At 58.9% G+C, this 23,415-nt stretch overlaps 1 protein-coding gene across 3 annotated transcripts in view; it reads left to right on the top strand.

The window, feature by feature from the left end:
- BCORL1 (BCL6 corepressor like 1) overlaps positions 1-17,344 on the top strand; it is a 30,641-nt gene extending 13,297 nt beyond the window's left edge. The window contains exons 5-16 of one of the 3 annotated variants that reach the window (XR_014229303.1): positions 280-445; positions 691-771; positions 929-1,351; positions 4,761-4,990; positions 5,103-5,309; positions 5,399-5,565; positions 5,744-5,889; positions 6,823-6,900; positions 11,539-11,692; positions 13,760-15,580; positions 16,040-16,568; positions 16,645-17,344. Coding sequence is in view for 1 of the 3 variants with exons in the window: in XM_082322955.1 (XP_082179081.1) it covers positions 280-445; positions 691-771; positions 929-1,351; positions 4,761-4,990; positions 5,103-5,309; positions 5,399-5,565; positions 5,744-5,889; positions 6,823-6,900; positions 11,539-11,692; positions 13,760-14,036 (1,929 nt within the window). In the remaining 2 variants the exon portion in view is untranslated. Of the gene's footprint in view, positions 1-279; positions 446-690; positions 772-928; positions 1,352-4,760; positions 4,991-5,102; positions 5,310-5,398; positions 5,566-5,743; positions 5,890-6,822; positions 6,901-11,538; positions 11,693-13,759; positions 15,591-16,039 lie in introns of those variants that run through there. The other 2 variants (XR_014229304.1, XM_082322955.1) reach the window with 2 other exon arrangements.
- Positions 17,345-23,415: the final 6,071 nt, after the last annotated feature.

Raw genomic sequence — 23,415 nt, 5'->3', positions numbered from 1 at the left:
CACCGGGCTGTGGCAGCGGCTGGGGGTGAGGAGGGAGCTCTCGCAGGGGAGGGCGGCTGAGCGCACAGGGCTTTCCACCCGTGCTCTCTGGCATTACCTGGTAGTGGGTTAACGTACCCGTGTCTGCAGGTTATCTAGAGCAAAGATGGATCTGGGGTGTCAAAAATGCTTGAGGGCACCAGCATGATGAGTGGGGGATGGCGTTTTGTCCCTTCTCCTTAGCTACTCCAGCTCGGTCAGTTGGCAGCACGAGCTTCAGTCTGTGTCCTCCATTCACAGTGGCGAAAACACCACGACAATCCGCACGAACTCAGCAAGCGAGAAGGCCGAACCGGCCTGGGATCAGTGAAGGATCACACCAGCCTCAGGGTAAAGCGTAAGCGCAGGAGGCCAGCGAAGACGGAGTTCCCGTCTCCGGCACACCGCGGGGACGGCCACGAGGAAGGTACTCTTGCGAACGGCAATGTGTTCTTGCGGGGTCAGGCTGCAGTGGTTCCTGTCGCCCTGACGCTCGCGGGGCCACACCACCGCTCCCCTGGAGCTGAATGGCCTCTGGAGCGAGTGGCGTCCCGTAGTGGGTTGGGATCCAAAACAGAGCTGCAGGACGGTGCTGGACTGCCCTTCCCAGGCCAGCAGCCCTGCGTGCGCAGATCTCTGGCGTGTTTTCTCAAGGCTCCGTTTTCCCCACAGGTTACCTTGAGAAGAAGCCCAAGAACAACTTTCGGGATTTCATTCCGGTGGTGCTGAGCAGCCGGACGCGCAGTCAGTCGGGTGAGTTGGTGCCAGGGGACCCGGGTGGGAGCCCTGGGTGGACTGTGAGCGATCCCTGTTTGGTTGGCCTTGTGCCCCTCTTCTGCTCTGCCTTGCAGGTTTTTTCTTGTAGACACTCTTGGCTTTTTTGTCAGCTAGAAATCCCCCTTTCTTGCAGGAAGCATAGCTGGCTCTTCTGCTGGTGTGACGGGAGAGTGTGATGTGACTGGTCAGGAGATTTTACCATTGCTGGAGGAGGATCAGGAAGAAGAGGAGGAGGAAGAGGAGGAGGAGACATCCTTGAAACGTCGCAAGCTGCGAAAATCCCACAGGACGTCCCGCTATCACAGTCGCAGGGCCAGGGACAGGTCTCTGTCCGAGAGGAGCAGCTGTTACACGAGGAGGACCCGGGAGCTGCCCTGGAGAGTGGAATCACCCAGGCAGCTGTGGGAGCCCAACGAGGAGGAGGAAGATGACAGCCACATCAAAAGGAAGAAAAGGAGACGACAGAAAAGTCGGAAATACCAGACAGGGGAGTATTTGACTGAGCGAGAGGAGGAGCGAGGGGGCTACCCCCACAGGAGGCGAAAATCCAAAGCAGGTACCATCTGGGAAGGGGTTTCTGGTACCGGGCTGGGGATCAACAGGGAGGTTTTTGGGTTTGTTGCTTTTTTTGTTGTGTGTGGGATTCTGGGGGCGATTGTTTTTTTGGGGTTTTTGTAATGATGAAACTCCATCGTTATTAATGGCTTGATGTCCGCAGCACGGGCCGCTTCAATGGATCAGCTCTTCTTTCAAAAATATTTACAGTAAATTCCGGAGTAGGAAACAGCAGCTTGTGTGGCTAATTAGATACTGATCTTACCCTCAGATTAAGACAGAGGGCGTGGGAAAATGAGAATCGGACGAGGTAGCACAGTGAAATATTTCTGGACAAGCATGGGCCCCTGGGAGTAGTGTTCAGCATTCCTGGCTAAAGTAGAGGGACATGGAGCCATCACGATTCAACTGGGCTTCTTTACGCTTTGTCTTGCTTTATTAAGGCAACTTGCAAGCTTGCACCAGGGAGCACAAGGGCGAGAGGATTAACAAAGCTAGAGTGTCTGCAAGCGACGGAGAAATCCCCCTCTGTGGTTTGTACGTGCAGCTTTGCTAGGAGGAGACCGCTGTGCCACCTGCCTGCGTCCTGCTCGCTGCTCCACCTCTGCTCTTGTGTTTTCTCCCCTGACTGCCCGGACCGCGTGGTCAGACCCAAATCTGCGATCTGCGTTTCCCTGAGGCGTAGCAGGCTCTGCGGTCCCTTCCCCCTGTGCAGGGGCAGTTTGAGGCTGTTGGAAGTGAGGCTGGGATTCACCCAGCAGCGCAGCGATGTCTCAGGGTGTGTGCTGACAGCTGGCTGGTAGCTCGTAGCTGTGCCCGAGCGTCCCACGGGTAACTGCTCTCGGGGCTGCAGAAAAGCGTCTCTGAGCCAGCGTGCTGGGGAAGCACTGCTGCCGGCCCTCCATGCGCCTGGGCCTTCCTCTTGGAGGTGATGCAGGGGATACGGACCTCTCGCCTTCTGCCACACCGGCGCTCAGATCGGCAGTCCTCAGGAGGGGCTGAGACGCTGTGAGAAGCAGGAGAGATGGCCGTTGTCCTCCCACCCGCTGATCTCCCAAGCTACCTTTCTGCTCTGGCACAGCTTTACGCTATCGCTGCCGCGTCTGGGTGCCTCTGCGAGACCAAGAGTAAAGTTTCTGGTGGGCTTCCTGGCACCTTCGCAGCTCAGGGGTGCTCTCGGGCTGTCTCCCGCTGACGCCTGTTCCAAACAGAGCCCGAGAAGGAGGTCTGAGTGCAGCAGCATACGGGAGGGTTTTCTCCAGGAGCTTTACCACACATCTCAAGAGCGTCTGTCTTCTGTCCAGAAGCCAGTTTCCCTCAGGGACTGCTTGCTCAGTCCTCGGATACGTGAGCTTCTGTATTTTGGATTCAGAAGTTGTGGCCTAGAGCCGTTGCTGGCTTTGGAGATGAGGACCCGGGCGTTGCAGTGGCACTGTAAGCTGGCTGGCAGCCGGAGGAGGGACGGGGGCCGGCCCACATCTTTGGAGAAAGCAGACCACTGTGTCCTGTACTCGCTAAAGAATCGGCGTCATCTTTGGGGACGAGCTGCAGCGATCCACTGCCAGGCACCTGGCTCGCTGGGGCCGGATCCCCTCCAGGAGAGGGGTGAACACAAGCAATCTTTGGTTGCTAATGCCCCCTCCTCATCAAGTGCCCCTGAGAAACAACCGGGGCCCCTGGGCTTCAGGGCGGGCACTGGGGCGAAGGAGGCCATATCCCTTTGATGGTGAAGGTAATGCTTGGATCCGTTGGCGCTGTCTTCTCTCTCTGGCCGGCACCGCCTTGCTTTTGGGCCGACCACTTTGTCCTCATCAATGAGTGCGCGCCCTGGAGTTTCACTGCTGTCCTTTCTCCCGCCTGGTTTTTCGCTGATTTCTTGCTCGTTTCATCGTGTGCCCCTAAGGCTTGTGCTGCAGAATCGTGTGAACAAGATTCCTCCACTCAGCTGATCCACCCTTTTACGATTTTTGCAAATTTTGGTCGCATCCTTCTCCGCCTTCTCCTCTCCAGACTGAGGAGTCCCAGCCTCTCTTGTAGGGCAGCTTCTCCACCCCTCAGTCATTTTGGTTGCGTTTCTCCACTTCCACTCCATTCTTCCTGAGGTGTGGAGACCAGAACAGTACTTGAGGCGTGCTTGCTTCGGGATTTTATTTGTGGTCCTACTTTGGTATCTTGGCCAAACGCAGTTTCCCATGCGAGATCCGTGGCCCCTGCTTCCTAGCAATAGCAAGACATAAGTGGAAGTTATGTGTGGTGCTTGACGAGTCGAATCTCGAGTCTCAGCGTAACGTGGAAGCTGAAGATGCTGCTCCTGGAGATCTACAAAACCTGCCTTGGCGCTGGAGGCAGCAGTGTCCCTAACAGACATAAAGTTTTGCTCCTGGAGTTTATCCTCTTGATGCCTTGAACTAACCCGTGGGGGCATCTCCTAGCTCTTCACCTGAAAATGAAGCAAAGTCTTGGTTCCCAAACAAAGTGCCCAAAGCTGCGGAGAGAGCCAGGCTTGAGAGACTCAGACTCTGCAGAGCTGCGTACAGATGCCTCCTCGGTCCTTTGGTCTGCACAGGGCTCTTCCTTTGTAAACTGTTTTATTCCAGCACTGATCATCTGCGCAGAGGGAGGTGCACGGCATCATATAAGTCCGGGCAGTTATTTATTCACAGGGCTTTACTTTCTCGTTCCGTACTGTGTTTTCCCGTTGCTGTCGTGCCCTTGCTGTTTCAGGGAAGCAGAGCGCCTGTCCTTGCGTGATGCGCAGGGCTCCGTAATGAGCAATGCTGCAGTTCTGTATAATGCAAGGAAGAAAAGACTGGATTTCCCTCGAGGCATCCTGGTGCTTCCTACCTGCATGCATATTAATCGAAACTTTAATGTGCTGCTGAACTTAAGGGCAAGGCAGGGTCTGGTTTTGTAGGCAGCAAAGCACTGACTGTTCACAGGCAGCGTAAAGGGGATGCCCTCCTGCATTTTCCGTCTCTCTGAGGGGCACCCCCGTGAGTCCTGCTCAGCCTTACAGGCAGGGGAGCGCACCCTATGGCAGCACGCAATGACCACACTACCGGGAAGCGTGCTGACAGGCTGGGCTGTTTCGTGCTGGGTTCCCTGTCAGACCCAAGGACAAGCCTTAGTCAGCTGTGTGCAAGCCCCAGCTCTCAGTAGGCTCGGCCTTTTCAGACCAGGATGGCTGCCTGTCGTTGGGCATCTTGTGCCCATGCTGAGCCCATCCCTGGTGGGGAGAATCTGCAGATTCACTCTGCTTCTACTTACTGCAGTGTCTCCGCCGCGGGTCGGGATTTCTGGATGAGCAGCCATCAAAGATGGGCAGTTTGTTTTGGCTGGTGGCAGAGGTCTGGGTTGCTGCCCTTCGGTGCTGTTCCTACAGAAGCTCCTCATTCCTGTTTCTCCTTCAGATTTTAGGTATCGGAAGCAGAAGGAGGCTGGGCAGGGCAAAGGCACAGAGCTGCGGCTGAGGAGCAGGCTTTCCCCATCCCCCCGAAAATCTCAAGGGCGCCCAGACTTTCGGAATGGCTTCTTCCTGGAGCACTCAGACAGCTCTCCCGTCCAAGAAGAGCTAGAGAAACCATCAGGAAAACGCAAATGTAAAACCAAGCACCTGGCAGGGATCTGTGACGAGGGGAAGGTATGGCTTGGGCTGACGAGGGGAAGGCGCGTGGGGAGAAGAGAGAGAAGGGGACCCCTGTTAGTAAGCCACGGCCACATGTGCCACGGAGTTGTATTCCTTTCTTTTCCAGGGGAAAGGCTGCTGGAACCAGCCCAAAATGCGCCCTCTGAAGAAGCCCCAGGACTTGTGGACACTTTGTAAGTCCCGTCGGGTGAGCCCAGGGAGCTCCCCTGAATTGCCCACGGCCCAGAACGTTCCTCCTGGAGCTCGGCGGCTGATTGTGAACAAAAACGCAGGGGAGACCCTTCTGCAGCGAGCAGCTCGCCTGGGCTACAAGGTGAGTTTTGGTGCCTTTTGCTGCTTTGTCGCCTGCGCCGCCTCGTCTGGGTTTGTGCGTAACCAGGCCTGCAATGATCTTTCCTGTAGGACGTGGTGCTCTATTGCCTGCAGAAAAAGAGCAGTGACGTGAACCATCGTGACAACGCAGGCTACACAGCTCTGCACGAAGCCTGTGCACGAGGCTGGATCGACATCCTCCACATTCTGCTAGAGCACGGCGCCAACGTGAACTGCAGCGCGCAGGATGGCACAAGGCAAGCCGGCGAGAGGGGGACAGCGGGGCGCGCGCTGAGAAGCGAGGGGGCAGGGAGCAGAGTGTTTTTCAGGATGAGCTGTAGGTCGTCACTAGATTTGTCTTGACCCAAAACAGAGCATTTGCTTTGCGAACTCTTCCCGTCTCTTCTTTTTCTGCCAATGCTTCTGTCCTTGCAGGCCTGTCCACGACGCAGTAGCAAATGACAACCTGGAAACCATGTGGCTTCTACTCTCCTATGGTGCTGATCCCACTCTGGCCACTTACTCTGGGCAGACAGCGGTGAAGCTTGCCACCAGTGAAGTGATGAAGCGCTTCCTCTGCGGTAGGTGCCCGGCCTGGGGGTGGCACCGCTCCCATCCTTCCCGTCTGGCAGCATACGGAACCAAATCTGGGCGTCAGAGGGTTTAGAAGCGCTTGAGCAGCAGGCGACTGAATAATTCGAGCTCTGTCCTGTCGTGTGTGTGTTTTTACCACCCAATCTTTAATTATAGCGTTGTATACTCTTTTCCAAATAAGATACTTCTCAGTCTTTAATGTGCCAGGAGATGGCAATGCTGTAGTCACACAACTATAGACAGTGCTGTGCATGAGCCTTGGAGACACTGTTCCGCAGCTCCTGGTTCTGCTGCATAACCTAAGTGAACGTAATTTTGCTGCCGGGTAATGATGCCTTCTACTCAAAACAAGCTCTGCCCAAATGCTGCCTGCCTGCCGTTGTTAGAAAGGACCGTTTTGGATACCTATGGCCGAGAGTGAAGCGTGGCTGCTTTCTGCCCTGTTTGTGTGGAAGCAAGATGAGTGCTGTGGCTTCTACACAACAGCAAGGAAGAGACAGCTAGAGTAGTGGTGGCTCCCAGATAGATACAAGGCAGAAAATCTCCTTTGTTGAAAAAATCTTCTTTGCCAGCTGTCTGTCTGTGCTCCTCCGGGCTTAACTCTACACGCAGGTGTCGGAGATGTGATTTTGAAGTCAAGACAGCACTAAGAACCTTTCTTTCCAACCCACCTAATGCTGTCAGTTGTTTTCCCTTTTCAGCTTCCATTTCGTGTTCTCAGGCCCGGGGTCACGTTGTCCTCTCCTGAGTGAGGGTACCCTTCCTGCAAGTTACGGTTCGGCTTTTGCCGTAACGCCTAACTGCAGAGCGGGGAAAAGCAGCAGAGATGAAGTGGCTCACCCAGGGTCAATGGATATGCATGCCAGGATCGTGCTTTGACCAGCAGATAAGCATTAACCCTCTCCATTTTTTCTCTTTAGATTACCTTTCGGATCTGCAGGGGCGCACCGATGGAGATCCTCGAACAGCATGGGACTTCTACAGCAGCTCGGTACTAGGTGAGTCCAGTCTACGCCGCTTCGTTTACAGCAGCAGAGCAGAGAGAAGTAGTGCTAGGTAATGACACAGCGTTCACTCCGGTCTGTCCGCGTCCCTCCCCACTCACGTCTTAGATAGAGACCTTGCCGTGATGTTATGTGCTGGGAGTTGCTCCTGAAAGGGACTTTTTCTTTGGGAAGCTGCATGTGTGGATCCCTCCAAGTAGGCTGAACACAGCGTGCGAGACTAGACTCCAGGTGCTGCTGGTGATTCCTGAGGGTCTTTGGGCATCGATCCTGGAGCACGTTATTCTTGTAGCAGTTCTTGTTACTCCCCCCCATCAAGATAAAACCAAGGAAGTCCGAGGACATATTATTCCTTCGAGGTGTAGAAGTCTTGAACTTCCAGGTTCCCAGAGGTGCCCATCCCTCTCCTCTGCTTTGGAGGGGAGGCGTTTGTCCGGGGGAGGTCCTCTTCTTACCATGCCAGGCGTTTCCCAGTGAAGACATGACTTGTGCCTCTTACTGTCGCTTCCTGAAAATTGTGGTTAACAGCTTAGAAGTTTTCGTGAAACGATACAGGCACCAGGTCCACAAATTGTTCACTGCATTGCTCCAGTTCCCCCAGGGTCTGTGAATGAAGACGGTCTGGATCTAGCCGTGGGCCTGCGGCAGACTGCAGCGTCCCTGCCAGCCACTTCTGAGACAGTAGATCAGCACTCTCAAGCCCTTCGTAAAGACCTGGGTTATTTACGCTGGCAAGCTAAAAGGCTGTTGATTTTAGTTGCTCACCTCCCTCATTTCCAACGTCCTTCTAGAAATGAAAAAAATCAGATACATGTGGAAGGGTGCTCTTGGTGGAGGGCTTCTCCTTGGAGGACCCCGATGTCTCTCCATCTCAGAACAGGAGAAATTCTGTACTCCTAAGAACGCTTTGTTCGTAGGCTTTTGCACCTCAGGCATGCCAAGGAAACTGTTCAAACCACAGCCTCCTTCCTCTGAATTTCTCACTCTTGAAGCTATCACAGTCCTTTCAGAAGAAGCCTCTTTACCACAAGAAAAATAGCTATTCTTTGACTGTAATATTTTTAAAGTAAAGATGTTACCCCTTTTCATCTATCACTGATTCCCACTTGGATTTCTCTGATAAACAAGGAAGGAAAATTGTGTGTGGTTTTGTGGGTAGGAGAGTTTGGCTCTTTGGTTACTACAGCGTGCTGAGCTCTTGGTTACCCAGAGAGCTTATGTGCTTGCGTTCTGGTATCTGCTATCCCGTTCATCAGTCTCCTTTCCTCTTGAAGCTCCTGGCCTGGGGTTGTAGGCTGCCACTCTCACACCCTCTAGGAGACCCACTGCCACATGCAAGTAATTTAGAAACGTCTTGTTTTTCGTATACCCTAACGCCTGAAGTGAAACGGGTGGATCTCGGAAAAGCAAGCCGATTGTGTTTCGTTCAAATTAGCTGCTTGTTTCAGTTCTTTCGTTTCCATATCCCTCGGCTTGTCTTGAAAAATCTTGTCTTCCCACATTTCTGTCCTCTACCCCCATAGGCAAAAAGAAAGGGATTATTTTTTTCGGTAAGCGAACCATCCACCGACTCTTTTGGTGTTTCTCAGGGGGTGGAGGGGTATTGGGATGCCATCCACGATGGCAGTGCACTGCTCACAAGGGCCTTGCTTAGACACTTGGCTAATACATGGAAAATCTCCACAGCAAGCACTGGGGACTGCACTTCCTTTCCTTCCCCTGGACCTGAGTCGAGCTTTTCAGAATATTTCTTCATTTGAGGGTGGAAAAAGACTACCTTCTCTGCTAGACACGTCCTACCTCTTCCAGTGGGACTTCACGCTAAATCCTGGCCACTGTGGCTGTGTCTCTCCTGGGTCTCTGTCATCCACTTGGTGCCCTCTGTCAGGTTTTGTCTTCCTGCTCTCCTGTGCTACCTCAAGTTGGTTAACAAGCCAGACAAATCCCGCGTTGGTCTGCCTGTACCCTTCCCCAGAAATGTCATTTCATCCTCGCTGCAGCGAAGGATCCTCCCCGTGTTGGTTGGGCTGATGCTTGCTTCTCAGGTGCTTCAGACTTGAACAGGTACCTCTGCACGGCGCTTGGGAGAACACAGGCTCCTCCCAGACGTGAGAGTGATGATCCCTGGAGAAACGTCAGCTACACAAAATGTTCTGAAACCCCGTGGCTTTGGTGTTGCTTGTGGGATATTTCTGTCTCTGGCTCGGAGAGAGGACGGCAGAGATCCCAAGCCGAAGCACCCCTGCGCTGCTGCCAGAGGGTCAGTCACACTGCCCTGCTTTCCGCCCCTCCGCGTGGAGCATTCCCAGCCCTGCCCTTGACGCTGCCTTTGGGAGGCTGCGTGGCAAGCTGGAGCAAGGAACGAACCCAGCTGGGAAGCCATCCTTTGTCCTGCCAGGTCTGTTTTTAGCCAGCACAGAAAGGGACCTTCCTTTTCCTCCACACCTAGGTCAGCTTACCGCAGCGTTAGACCGTTGTCACGTGTGCTTTGCCAGGCACCACCGCAGGACGCTGCCTGAGTCGGCACGGAGGAGCAAGATGCCCACACCGGAGACAAGGGGCCGGTTTCTTTACAGTGGTGTTTACCGAGTGCTTTGAAATGGGCCCTTGTGGCTCAGTTACCTTCGGCGCTCACCTCGGGCCACCACGAGCAGATTCTCCCCGGGGCAGGGAAGTACCTGGTTCTGCTCTGGAGTAACCGAGCTGCTCCCAGCTGTCGCAGGCAGCCAGCCAGCTCAGCAGAAAACAGTTCTCCTCCTTCAGTGGTTCAGCCCTTCAAAGTTTCCCTTTCCATCAGATCCACCAGCTGAAGCACAAAACATTGCGTGTCCCTCGGGGTGGAGGAGAAATCCCAGGCCCCTGCTCGATCTGTTTCTATTCTTTGAGGCAGGAATGTTGTCCGCATTTTCCTTGAGGTCTGCAAATCTCTGGGGGCTGAAAGATAATGAGAGAAGCCAGGGTGTGGGATCTCTGAGGTCCGAGCATGGTAAAGTCATCAGCGTCTCGCCCTGCGTGCTGCTGTAGTCCCCGAGACAGCGTCCCGCTCCAGGGTGTTGTTCCACACCTGGGACTAGCACTGCCGCGCCTGAGCGTCTCCCCGCTGCCCCGCGGGGGTGCAGGACGTCCTGTTCCTGGCGCGGCCTTCGCTGGCGCTAACGGACGGGACTGCGTGAGGAGAGCTTTCGGGATAGACCTTGGACCGTATTGTTGCCACATTAAATGCATTTAATTCTTTTTTCCCGGGTTGCTCAAGGAATTTGAGGTTTTTCGGTGGTGGCATATCAGCTTTGCCTAGCAGTGATATCAGACCAATATTCATGTCACTTATTTTTGTCCTATTCCACAATAAGTTTTGAAGATTTAAGCACCCTGTTTTTCTTAGGGATTTTTTTTTTTCCTTGGCAGGACTAAAATGACTTCATTTTTTTTCCTGAGACCCTGTTTGAGCCCATGTCTCCTGTCATCTGCTGTTGTTTCTCTATTAAAATAACGTTCTCGCCGGGTGCTGCGTTTATTCGTAGAGCAGTATGGTGCGTGGAGCCTCCTCCTGCAGCACGCCATAAGATTTTTTTGCAGCCTTTTCTCTTGTGCGTGGTGTTGAACTTTTGCATGATTGGTTTATTCGCTCACCAGCGCATTTGGTCTCACTTCTCTCTGTAGAATCTAAACTCTGTTTTCTGGAAGTTTTTGGAGTTACCCTGTGTCATGTCAGCAGGACAAAACCGCTCTGCAAACCCAAGGCTATTCATACCTCTTAATAATAAAATGCAGGCAGCAAGCTCTTTTTCAACAGATGCTTTTCAGATTGGTGAATAGTAAGTTTAACTATCTTAAAATGGTTTATGGATCAAGTGTGCTATTCTCTGTCTCCTACGGAAGCAAATCCTCCTGGAACAGCCAGCTTTAAGCCAGAAATCTGTGGGGCTGATTCTCTGGAGCCACGCTTGTTGTTGTTTGCCGTATTAGTCTCCAGATCTGCTGCGCAGTTTGGTGGCACAGCCTTGCAGTCCTTATTTAGACACAGTTGCTGGCACGCACCTCCAGATAACCTGCTGAGAGTTGTCGAGAGCGGGATCTGGACGGAGAAGTACTCAACGAGCAGAGCACGGCGCCTTGCTTTATAGGATCCGTGCAGGCAAAGCGTCTCGTACATCCACCTCCCTCCTCTCCGGCGCAGGTTCCCCCAGGCCGAGGACAGGAGAGGGGGCTGAGGCCGCTTCAGGGAGGGTCTGGGGGTCAGCCTGTGGTCGGCCCAAGGAAAGATTGCCGGTTGAGGTGGCTCGCTTTGCAAGCAGGCAGCGCCTCGTCTCACGGGCGGGATCAGTGTAAACCTGAAGGCTGCTGCTATGACATGCGGTGTTCTTTCTACCCGACCCCGTCACCGAGCGGAGTCTCGCTGTGCGGAGCAGCCAGCGCTCGCTCGGAGTTCCTGCGAGACGCGGGGCTGGGAGCAGAGCCCGAGGAGCTGCCGGGGCTCGGCCCTGACAGCTGCTGTGACGTTGTGGGAAGGCGCACGGGAGATGGCGGTGGAAGCTGGCCCAGCGGGGCAGAGCTGTTCCCCAGGGAGCGATGGATGAGCACCGGCTGGTGTGAAACTGTGAGCAATGCCAACGTCTGTTTTGCTTCTTGCAGAGGGGAAAGATACCATTGGATGCGATCTTCTGCTCAACCCTCCGGGAAGTTCAGACCAGGAGGAAGAGGAGCAAGAAGCAGACAACTTCATGTTTGAGTTCTCAGACAAGCCACTGCTTCCCAGCTACAACCTCCAAGTGTCAGTCTCTCGGGGGTGAGTGTCTTTTCCTGGAGCAGAGAGCGATTGGGTGGCATTGATGCTGGGGTGGAGGGGGAGCTCACAGAACAGAGCCCTTGGCTCGTGAGGCTAGCAGCAGCACAAGAAAGCCCTAGGCTGCCCTCCAGGTGAGGGATAACATGAGATGTTCATACATGGAAGAGTCCTGCCTGCCTGGGAAACTTTGAGAGCCCAAGCTGAGCGCGTGCTAAGGAGACAGGCCGTGTAGAGTTGCCCTTGTGTCCTGTAGATCTCAAAGCACTCCTCCAAAGGGGGAGATTCCTTTATCCCTGTTCTGCAGGCAGAGGCACAGAGGAATGTAGCTACTGCAGCTTCCCTGGGAGGAGCAAACTGCTGCGGCTGAGGCAGTAACATGCCTCTTGCGGCACACTCCCCATCGTACGCCATCTCATAATGAAGCATTGCATAGACTTTTTTAGAAAAGCGTGAAGGTAGAAACCAGACTCAGTAAGCCCCAAGTCAGAGAAGCAAGTGGAAGATGCAGGACAAGGTGGAATTTCTTTGACTGATTCTCAGAGGTCCACCTCTGAGTTGGTCACCTCGGTCTCTTGTTCAGTCAGCAGAGCCTTGTCAGCAGGTTTTATCCAAACGAGGGCAGGAGTGAACGTCAGGCGGAGATGAACCGCTGGCGTGACCGATGGGCTCTTCTGTGACTGCGGAGGAACCTGGGGGGATGCTCCCGCGGTGTGGATATAGAATCATAGAAGGATTAAGGTTGGAAAGGACCTCCGAGATCATCATATGCTTAGAGAAGTCCCAGCCTGAGATTCACTGGCTGATGGCTGGCCCAGCACCAAGCCTGTGAAGTCCTTCAGTCCCTGTTTCCCTGGCCTGGTCCCCCAGCGTTGATGAAAAGAGGAGAAAGGCTGAGGGACTATAGGTGAGGGAGACCTATACATGGGGGAACCAAGCAAGGAAAGACCCCTTTGGTTTAAGAAAGGACTTGCTTTAAAAGAAAACAGAGAAGCAGCACAGGTAAAGCCAAAAAGATAGTTGGTTTTGTGTTGGCTGTCACAGGTGGTCACAGCCCCGGCATCCCATTCGCAGGCGGCAGCACGTCACTCATTTCGGCTCCTTGAGGTTAAGAGCAGCTGGTCTATCTCAGGCGGTTATTTTCCTTCAAATTAGGATTAGAGATACCGGGTTGAAGGCAGGGCCTTGCAGGAACGCAGTCAGTGTCTGGAGACGTGCAGCTCCTCGCGTTCCTGCAGAGCTCTGGCTGTGCGACGGCAGGGGCAGCGCCGCTGCAGCGCCTGGGACAGACCCGTCCGTCCTAGCGAGCGGGTGGGTGTAGTCAGGGGTCTCCCCGTGCAATCCTGCTGCACGGCCAGACGCGTTCTGCTGCCGTCTGCTGTCCCTGTGCCCTGCCTGTCAGGAAGCCTCCCTCTCTTCTCCCTCTGTTGTTGCTCCTAGCCCCATTTCTCTCCAGCGATGGTCGGCAGCAGCTTGCATTGATGGGTCTGCGTAGCTTGTTTCCCCCCGTCATGGGGAAGGCTACCTCAGGTCACAGCCCTGGTGCAGTCCTCCCTTCTGCACCTCCTGTGACGCGGTGGCCGTTGCGTTTGCTTGGACTGCGGGGGGGAGAAAGGTGACTTGGAAGAGGCAGCGACAAAAGTGCTACTTTTCTGTTTAGCGAATTGCCCTGCCTGCCAATTTCTGCCCATCCGGAGGGACACGTACGGCACCCAGGAGAAATGGCCGGGTGGGAAATGGAGCCTCTGGTGTGGCTTATTGCTGGGTGGGGATGCTGCCGGGACCCATTGAAGGCGTAACTTTCACACCGACGTCCCTGTCTTGCTTTGAGTGCTTTAAATAGATGCCACCTGCAAGGCAGCGATCAAACCCAGGCGCGTCTCTGAGCCTAGATCCTGTACGTGTGGTCTGTCCAGACCCTGCGGAGGAGGACCGCGTGGAGGATAGTGCCTGGACCTCACCGGCAGCGCTGCGTCGAGGGGAGGGCCAGCGTGCCGGCAGTCAGTGAGGGGGCAGCGTGCCTGCGGACCCCTCTGCCCCTAACCCGCCATCCTCTTGCTGTCCTCGCAGGCCCTGCAACTGGTTCCTCTTCTCCGACGTCCTCAAGCGGCTGAAGCTGTCCTCCCGCATATTCCAGGCCCGCTTCCCGCACTTCGAGATCGCCACGCTGCCCAAGGCGGAGTTCCAGCGCCAGGTCTCTCTCAGCCAGGTGCTGGCGCAGGAGGAGGTGCAGGAGAGCCCCGAGCCGGCGCAGGGCGCGGCAGAGACAGTGGAGCTGGTGCACTACGAGCCCGAGCTGCTGCAGCTGCTGGGCTCGGCGGTGGAGTACGAGGCCTGGAGCAGCTGACGGGGACAGATCGCTCCCTGCATCACGAGGCAATAATAAGGACCAACGGGAAGCAGCCCTCTCAGCGCCAGCAGCAGGGACCCGAGTCTTTGGCCAGCCAGTCCTCCTCTCCTCGGGGTCTCCTCCAGCTGGGGAGAGAGGACCCTCGCCTCCAAGGACTTCCCAGGGTCCCTTCGCGACGAGCAGCGGCGGTTGCAGCCGTCAGCCCCATCCAGCTGCGGCGGGTGATGCAGCCGCTGTGAGCCGGAGCTCGTGGGGCGGCGGCAGCTCCGGCTCCGCCGAAGCGAGGGGTGGTGGGTGCCGCTGCCCCTCCCCGCCTGACCCCGTGGAACTGCGCCTTTCTGTCTGCCCTCCCCCTCCCAACGTCTTCCATAGTATTTATTTAATTAGTATTTAATTTGTAATATTTCCTTTGTTTTTGCTGAGTCTGTATCACTGTGATGGTGAGCTCCGGGCTAGGGGATGAGGCAGCAGGCCCGGAGGGCCCGTGGCCCTCGAGGGCCGGGCTCTCGCACCCCGGCTGAGAGCCTGGGGACGGTCCCTTCCCTTAGCTTTGGAGCCGGCTTCTGCTGAAGGCGCTCACCCGCCAGCCGAGAGCCAGCCCCGCTGCTCCATCCTCTCACCAGGCTCCTTCCTCCATCTCATTCGTGCTGCTGCTCCCGCTCCCCGGCGGCTGTCGCGTGGGCAGGCGCAGCCTGCGGCCCCCAGGCGCACCCCGCGCTTCCCGGCAGCTCGGCCCCCCACGCCGGGGTCTCTCGCCACCGCAGAAGCCCCCTCCTCGCCCTGCGCGGTGTCTGCTCGGCCTCGCCCCGCTCCCCGCGCCCTCCTGTGTCCCCAGGAGCAGCTCTCTGGGAGGGAGCGGGCCCGCCGCCCGGGCGCGGGGCCCGGCTGCTCCGCTCCGGGAGATGGTACAGTTTTATTGTACAGGTGCTAACAGGACTGAGGATGGGACAATCTTGGTTTTTCTGGCTCTCCCCTGCGCCGCAGCGGGAGCGTTGGGTGGGGATTTTTGTTGGTTCGTTTTTTTCTTTGTGTTGTGTTTCTTCCCAGCCAGGGCAGGTGTCACCCCTTCCCCTTGGGCTCCCGGCCGCCAGCCTCCCCTCCTGGGGGCCAGGCAGCACCTTGTTTTAAGCCGAGGGACTTTTTGCCTTTGGGTGTGTATTCTGGTTGCTCTTTCTGATTTCTGTTTTATTATAAGCAGCAACAGGCTGTGGTGTCAAAAACACTGATGTACAGAAAAAACCTGCATCAGGCCCCCCGTCTCCTGCCTCTTCTTCCTTGTCCCGTGTCTGATGCGTGCTGCGGGCAGCATTCCTGGCGCGACGGCCCCCGCCCGGGGCTGGGCACGGGGCAGGCGTGGGCCGCGGTGCCTCAGCCGCCAGCGATCCTCTTTGCACCCTGGAGCAGGGGGACATCGTCCAGCCAGAGAAGCTGCAGACTCCGCTGCTCCTCCCGGTGCACGGACACCCGCTTCTGGACTCACGCTGGTAATGGAAGCTCTGCGGCCAAGCCCAGCTGTGCCCAAACGCCACCGCCGATGGCCAGTGAGCTGTGTCCAGCCCCGGTGCCTGGCAGCCCTGGGGCAGCCGTTCCCTGTCTGGCTTCACCCCCGCGGGAGCAGAGGGGACTGGTGGGGCACTGCTGGGATTTTAGTTGTTACTTTTTTCCTTGAAACATGCCTCGGAAGGGGCCATTTTAAACCTGTTTCCCCCACTCCCCAGCCCAGGCGCCCCCCAAGGGCGCAGGGATGGCTCAGCCTCGGTACCTGAACCCCAGAACAGCCCCCGAAGCGTCAGCCCCGGTGCGGGAGGCAGGGAAGGGGCGTGCGGGAACAAGGGCCGGGGCTGGGGCACGGGCACGATGGGGAGGGGGGTGCGTGTCTGGGTGCTTGCGGGCAGCGGGGGATGTCAGCTGTGTGAAAGACAGACAGACACGCACAAAACTTTTGCAAAGCAGCTATAATTCTATGGCTTCATCATGCATCCACTTCTCTCTCGATCCAGGCACCCCGGTCCTGCCGCAGTTGCTGATGCCAGCGCAGGGGAGGGTCCGGCAGAGCGGCTGGCGGGGCTGGGGTGCTGGTGTCAGCTGGGCAGGCCGCCGTCTCCTTTATTCTTCGCAGATGGCTTTCAGCTTCCAAGAAACAAAAGTCCTTAACTTCAGGGTGGAGCTGTCCTCGGCTCCCCTGGGACCCCATCACGGCTGCGCCCGGCTCAGCGCTGGTGCCCGCACACCCGTCTGCAGGGAAGGCTGGTGGAAGACGCCGCGTCCCGGCCGGCTGCTGTGGCTGAGCCCTGCCCGGCTCCTCTGCTTCTTCTGGTTGCAGCTCCCAGGTGACGCCGTGGTGCGTGGGGCCAGCGCCGCTGCTGTGCATGCACGGAAGACAAGCTCGGTCTGCGGCAGACCGTGCACGGGTTGGGGTAAAGGGGATTTTCCTACAAGGACCAGTGAAAGACCAGGGTATTTGCGTGCCAGGCCCAGGAGGTACAGGGGAAAGGAGCGCTGGCTGTTTGTGCAGGAGCCACGCGGTGGGTAAGTAGTGGTTCCTCATCCAGCCCTTTTATCTGCAAGCATTGCATTTTAACTGCAGAATTAAATTTCTGCCCAGCTTCAAAAAGCCAGCTGGAGGCAAACAGCCATCAACCATTGCAGAGCCAAGATCAAAGGCGGCAGCAACTGCCAACAAGAGTGGTGAAGCAGGGAACATCGGAGGCTTCGCGGGGACAACAAGGGGGACGTAGCCGAGGTGGCACGTGGTCGAGCCCGCAACACCCGGGAGCTGTTGGCCTGGGGTGGCAGCCAGCAGGGAGGGCTGCGGGGTCCGGGGAGGTCCCGGAGGGGCAGGGCCCACCCCCGGGCACAAGCTGTGCCCAGGTGTCTGCAGGAGATCACACCCGTCGGCACACACGGGTCGCTTCAGCAGAGCCAAGGTGAAACCACGGACGCTTCCCGTGGCGAGTCCCTGCCTGCAGCCCCAGAGCGGGGCCACGACGCCCGGCTGCACCCTCGACCCCCCAGCTGCTGGGTAGCGTCTCCAGCATGGAGACCGCAGCAAACAGGGGCACCAGGGTTACCCCAGGGGTGCTGAATTTGAAAAAGGAAAGATCTGACCTTAAAAGAAGGGAATCGCTGCAGAAAGCCAGCGAGACCCAAAAAGTCCAAGTCCTTAGAAATGATGGCTTTAAGGAGAAGGCAGCAGAGAATGGGAAGGGAAGCTGGGGAGCAAGAAACAAGCCGGGGGTTTACAGCAAAGTCCACGAGGGGTTTGCACCAGTCAGAGCCACTTCAGAAAACTGGAAGCCCAAAGATGACAACAGAAGGCTAAAGGAGGAGACAAGACAGTGGCAAAACCGAGTAGAAAATGGCCCAAGGCCGAGAGCAGAAAGCCTGAAAAACAAAGGCTGGGGCTCCAAGGCAGCAGCAGGGGTTCAGCAAGGAGAAAGGCCACGGCTGAGCCACTCGCTCAGAACCTGCCCCGGCCTTGGCCGCAGCGGGGTGGAGGATGCCGGCACAGCTTTTCGCAGCACCGGAGGCATGGTGGTGCCGCAGCAGGGCAAAGGCGAGGAGGAGGAGGAGGAGGGCCTGGCCCAGAGCCCCAGAGCCCCACACCAGAGCCAGTAAGCTTTCCGAGAGCCCCGCGGGACCCCGCCGGGCTGGTACCTGAGCCTACTCCAGTCTGATGGAGAACAGCTGCTGGTCCAGGGATACAAAACCTCTCTTAATCTCTGCAATGAAAGCCCTGCCTGCGCCTGTCTTCAGAACGAGGGGCATAAGGCACGCGATTGCTTTTGCCAGGTCGTTGACATGGCTGTAAAAGGCGAGACCGAGGGCAGCAGGAATGCCCTGACGCCGGGACTGGAGGGAAGCCGTGACCGCGCACCCACCGGGGAGGGACTCACCAACAGGGTACCGTGCTGCGCTCGCTGCCCTTGGTGGTGGAGCACCAGGGCAGCGTAGGAGGGGCTTAAAAATGGAAGGGCACACGGCTCATGTACGTGCTCCTACACCACCCCCCGATATGGGGAGGTCCCTGGTGAGACCAAGGTGATGCAGGGCTGTGCAAGTCTTGGGTAACTCAGACTAAATTTCCACTAAATCTGAAATGTTCAAAGTCCCTGACTAAAATCGGAGACGGGCAGGTGGGAAGGAAGCTTGAGGGGATCAAGCCAGACTGCCAGCTTGCTGCCGGCACCAGCCCAGGGCTCTCCCTAACCAACGCCGGACACCCCGAGGACAGAGACTGCCTCAAAACACAGGCACCGTGGGGCGAGGGCAGCGGAGGCCCCAGCTGCTTGGGAGCCGGAGCGCCGCAGGCACGGGCAGAGGCCGGGAGAAGGGGGAGCACTGGGGCTCGCCAGCTCTGCCTGCCGCCACGGGCCTTGCCTGTACCCATCTTTCTCCTGAGATGCACCAGGCGCAGACGAGCACTGGGGGAAGACTGTGGTCTCCGAAGACGTCCGCGGCCGATGGGAGGCTGGCAGCACGATGTCCTCAGGGCAGCTGAATGCCTGGGGCCCCGTCCACACACCCATCCCTCTCATACCTCTCTGTGCCGCTCCCTCTGGACGCTGCGCAGGCTCAGGGCGAGCCGCCATCTCTGGGGACCCGCCTGGCGCCGGCAGCGGGGCTCTACTGCTCTCGCTGTCCTGCGATGCAGGTACAGCGGAAAGCCCTGCGCAGAGCCCTGAGGGCCCTCCTGAAGAGGGAGGGCCGCTGCTGTCGCGCCGGGGTGTGCGGGAGGGCGGTGATGCCTGTGGGAGAAGGAGAGCTGTAGGCGAGGGGCTGGGTGGGCGATGGGCAAGCTGCTGCCTGCCCCCCGCCACCAAGGGCTTTCCCCAGGGAGGGGTGGCTGGGGCGCGGCCAGCCCCCACGCGCACAGTGCTGCCAGCCTGGCCTGGGTGCCGCTCGCTGGGATGGCCGGGCCAGGCCTGCCCTCCCTCGCGCGGTGCTCAGCTTGGGGACATACCTCGGTCATCCTCGGGTACGTCTCTGCCGCCGGAGAAGCGCTGTGCGTCACCTGTGTGCTGGGAGGCCACCTGCACGGGGAGAGCAGGAGCGCAGACCGGAGGAGGAGGTGCTGCCTTTGCCTCCCTTTGCGCCACGGGAGGGAGGGGTGCGCGGTGCTCCTCTTCGTCGGGAGCTCCGGCCGGGGCAGAAGCTGCCAGCTTGGCGTCCATGGGACCGGCCAGGGCAGGAGGCATGCTCTGCCAGTCGCCGGCTGCCTCTCTCGCCGCCTCTGTGCCCGTGCTGCTGGGCCAGCCGGGCCCCTCCTGGGGACCAGCGCGGGGGTCCTCGAAGAGCTCCAGCACCAAGGGGATGACCCAGATGCTGTTGGTGGTGCCATCTTCCCCTTGGGACAGCTCTCTGTCACTGTCATCTTCCCACTCCTCCTCCTCCTCCTCCTCCTCCTCCTCCTCCTCCTCCTCCTCTTCCTCCTCCTCCTCCTCTTCCTCCTCCTCCTCCTCCAAGGCTTCTGACTCCTCCTATAAATACATTAACAACCAAAGGAGAACTAAGGAGAAGCTCCGTCCTGTATTGGACGCGGGGGGAATGTAGTGGCAAAGGATGAGGAGAAGGCTGAGGTGCTTCATGCTGCCTTTGCCTCAGTCTTTCATAGTCAGACCAGTTGTTCTCAGGGTACCCAGCCCCCTGAGCTGGCGGACAGGGATGGGGAGCAGAATGAAGCCCCCATAATCCAAGGGGAAATGGTCAGCGACCTGCTACACTGCTTACACACCCACAAGTCTGTGGGGCCGGATGGGATCCCACCAAGGGCACGGAGGGAGCTGGCAGAAGGGCTCAGCAAGCCCCTTTCAACCCTTTCTTGGCAGTCCTGGCTCACCTGGTGCCAAGGGTCCCAAGCCAAGGGCAAAGCCGCTGTGTCTTCTTCATCGTCCACTGCTGGGGCAAGGTGGGATGTGCCAGCGGTGGCCAGAGGGTTTTGAGGCAGCGAAGATGCCCCTTTACCCTTGTGCGCTGCCGGGGGTCCAATGGCTGTGCTGGCCTCTCCCTGAGGCTCTCCAGCCGAGGCAGACTCGGTGACCTGAGGTGCTGCAGGTGGTGTTGCTGCCATCTCCACATCCATGCTGTGCGCCAGGTCCCGCTGTTCCGCTGGCTGCTGGCCGGGTCCCTGGATCGCAGCCGCAGCCTCGCCCAGGACCTCGCTCACGACGCACTGGGCTGTGTCCCGCAGAGCGATGGCGCAGGCTGTGGGGCTGTGCGGGGCAGCCTGTGCTGCTGCGGCCAGCTCACTGAAGGCAGGAGAAGGTGGTGGTGCCTTTAACCCATCTTGTACTGTGGGAGTGAGAGGTGTGCAGTCCTCCTCTTCATCAGAATCTCCAGCCAGGGCAGAAGCTGCCAGCTTGGCGTCCATGGGACCGGCCGGGGCAGGATATGCGCTCTGCCAGTCGCCGGCTGCCTCTTCTGCCACCTCTGTGCCCATGAAGCCGGGCCAGCCGGGCCCCTCCTGGGGACCAGCGCGGGGGTCCTGGCAGAGCTCCGGCACCAAGGGGTTGGACCAGATGTCGCGGGTGACGATGTCTTCCCTTTGGTCCTGGCAGAGCTCTGGCACCAAGGGGTTGGACCAGATGTCGCGGGTGACGATGTCTTCCCTTCGGTCCCAGAAGTGCTCCGGCACCAAGAGGCTGTCCCAGGCGTTGTGGGTGACCATGTCTTCCCTTCGGACCTGGAAGAGCTCTGAGTCCAAAAGGCTGGCCCAGGTGTTGTAGGTGGTGATGTCTTTCTTTTGGGACAGCTCTATGTCGCTGTCGTCTTCCCACTCGTCTTCCTCCTTGTCTTCCTCGGCCAAGGTCTCTGGCCTGAACTCTGGCACTTGCGGCGCTGCCCCCCGTGCTGCCCCCGCCTGCTGTGCGCTGGGGGCATGGGCTTCCAGCCACTCCAGCATGTCCCGCTTTCTTGTGGCGTCCTTCAGGAGCTCCATGCGTGTCAGCTCCGGCTGCCACGGGTTGTAGAATAAGTTCACCTTGCAGATCAGAAAGGAGAGAGGGGGATTTGTAAAGGTAGCCTGGCTCCCACCAGCAAACGCCTGCAGGGGACCTGCCAGCAGCGGCTGCTGGGACGGGGATGCGGGAGACGATGGAGCTGCGGCCGTGCGGCGCAGCCTCTGGCCCCAGGCAGAGGGAGGCTCATCCCCCTGTCCCGTCCCATGCCGTCCTTGGCACTCACCTGCCTGGGTCTGGCATCGAGCTGCCCCAACCACATCGGGGAGAAATACTGCTCCTCGTCCTCCTGGTGCTGGAGCTCGCCCTCCTCCAGGGCGCCCTGCTGCTGCTGCAGGACGCCTTTCCTGAGCTGGGCCAGGTTGTGCCTGTTCTGGGCCAGGAAGCTCCTCTCCAGCTCCTGGAGCTGCATCTCAACAGACAGGGCGGCCAGATGCTCCGCAACAGCGTCCTGGTGCCCCCGCAACGGCCGGCCATTGAGGTAGCGCTCGCTGCGTGCCACCGGCGTTGCTGGGTCACGCTCTGCCGCTCGTCCCCAGTGCCCTGGCCCCACGTCCCAACGCAGGGAAGCTGGCGCAGGGGCCCTGCCGGCAGCACCGGTGCCCCCATGTGCACGGGGACGAGGCGCGGGCTGAGCTGCGGGGGCCTTGCCGCCATCGGCCCCCCAGCCCTCGTCTGTTCTTGCCGTCGTGGCCGCAGCCCTGCCGTGTGGCCAGTCCTGCCACGCCAGCCTCACGGCTCTGCCCCAGTCACTGCCGGTGCCCGCAGCAGATGGGATGAGCTGTCGGCGGGCGCTGGCTGCGGCGCCGAGGGCCGTTTCCCTGCCCCTGCCAGAAGACGCAGAGGGTGCTGCTGGCAGAGGGGGCAGCTTGCAGCAGGTGCTGGCAGCTGCCGGTGGCCAAGCTGCAGCTGCGTGCCCGGGTGCCGCCGCCGCTGCCTGCCTGCGGAGAGGCGGCAAGGCTGGCAGGCGGACCATCTCCTCCTGCGGCACCCTGTTGCAGGGCAGTGCCACCCTGCGTGCCAGGCCCTCCGTCTGCAAGAGAAGGCAAGGAGAGAGGCCGCGTCAGCGTGGCCCTTGCCCCCGCGCCCCGGCTGGAAGAGCTCCTGTGGCCGGGCTCCCCCGCCAGCCCCCAGGGCAGCGGGAAGACCTTCGGCCCCGTCTCCCTGGGGCTCCCTACCTGTGCGTGGCAGCTGCCAGTGGCCTGCGAGCTCCCTGGGCAGGGGAGCTGTGGCAGCCGGTCCCCACGGAGGGACAAGGCCTGGCTCTGGCTGCCCTGCGGCGCTGCCTGTGGCTGCCTGCGGCCAACCTGCGGGCAGGAGGAGGAGACGGCATGGGATGGAGGCGGCTGCCTTGGCGCAGCGGCCCCCACAGTGCCGACAAGCCCAGCCCCGTCCCACCACCGGCCTCTCCCTCCTGCCCCGTCCCTCACCTGGCGCCTCTTGTGCAGGCTCGGCAGCCCCTTGGCGGGCTGGGAGTGGGCGTTCGCCTCCTTGTCCATGGGCGTCTCTGGCGTCCTCTGTGGCAGACCTGCCGTGGGCCCCCAGGGGGATGCTGCCTCCTGAGAGAGGTGCTCTCCTGGGAGTGAGTACCCCAGGGCTCTCCTTCCTTTAATACCCCCACGGTCACTGGGGGAACGCCTGTCACAATGGCGCCTGGGCACGACGAGGCCCCCCATCACAAAGCCCTGGCGTCGCTCTGGAAACGCCCACGCCCGGGATCGGCTGTGCCGGGCACGGCGCAGCCCCTGCTCTCCCCTCACTCCGGCCACGGCCAGCCCGAGCCAGCACCTCCCGCACAGCCCCGGTGCCGGCGGCCTCTGCAGAGGAATGGGGGGCCAGGGACCCCAGAAGTCCAGCGAAGGCAAGGGCCAAGCACCGGCCCAGGGATGGGCTGAGGCCCCGCAGGAGATGGGGCCGGGGCCGGGTGGCTGGAGAGCAGCAGCGGCTGCGGGAAAGGCCCTGGAGGCCAAGGTGGGCAGGGGCGGGCAGCGTGCCCGGGCAGCAAGGGCAGTCTCGCAGCCCACCCCTCTGTGCAGAGTTGCGGCCTGTTCCCGCATCCCTTTTACCCGGCACGCACAGCCGAGAGCTCAGCGTCAACAGAAAGCACCCAAATTCCCACACGGTGGCTGGAGAGCTGGTAACACGCTGCTGCCATCATCTGCCCCGGGTCCAGCATCGCCAGTGACTGGTTCTCCCCTCCGCTCCACCCTGTGCTCGCAAACCTGCATTAGTGCACCTCCTCCATCGCTCCCGTAGTTTAGTCCCTTATCTCCTGCCTTAGCAACTCTAAGTCTCTCTCCTTATTCTTCCCATCCCTTCTATACCCCGTTGGATACCCGTCACCAGGCTGGAGCACAGCCCTGGCTTCGAATGCAAGCTTACGTGGGGGCCGCCGCATCACGTACCATTTCATCCCGTCG

Source organism: Platalea leucorodia (genome assembly GCF_965183815.1).
Source record: "Platalea leucorodia genome assembly, chromosome: 10".
Lineage (NCBI taxonomy): Eukaryota > Metazoa > Chordata > Aves > Pelecaniformes > Threskiornithidae > Platalea > Platalea leucorodia.
The sequence above is the reverse complement of the archived record's forward strand: the minus strand, read 5'-3'. Positions and strand labels throughout refer to the sequence as shown.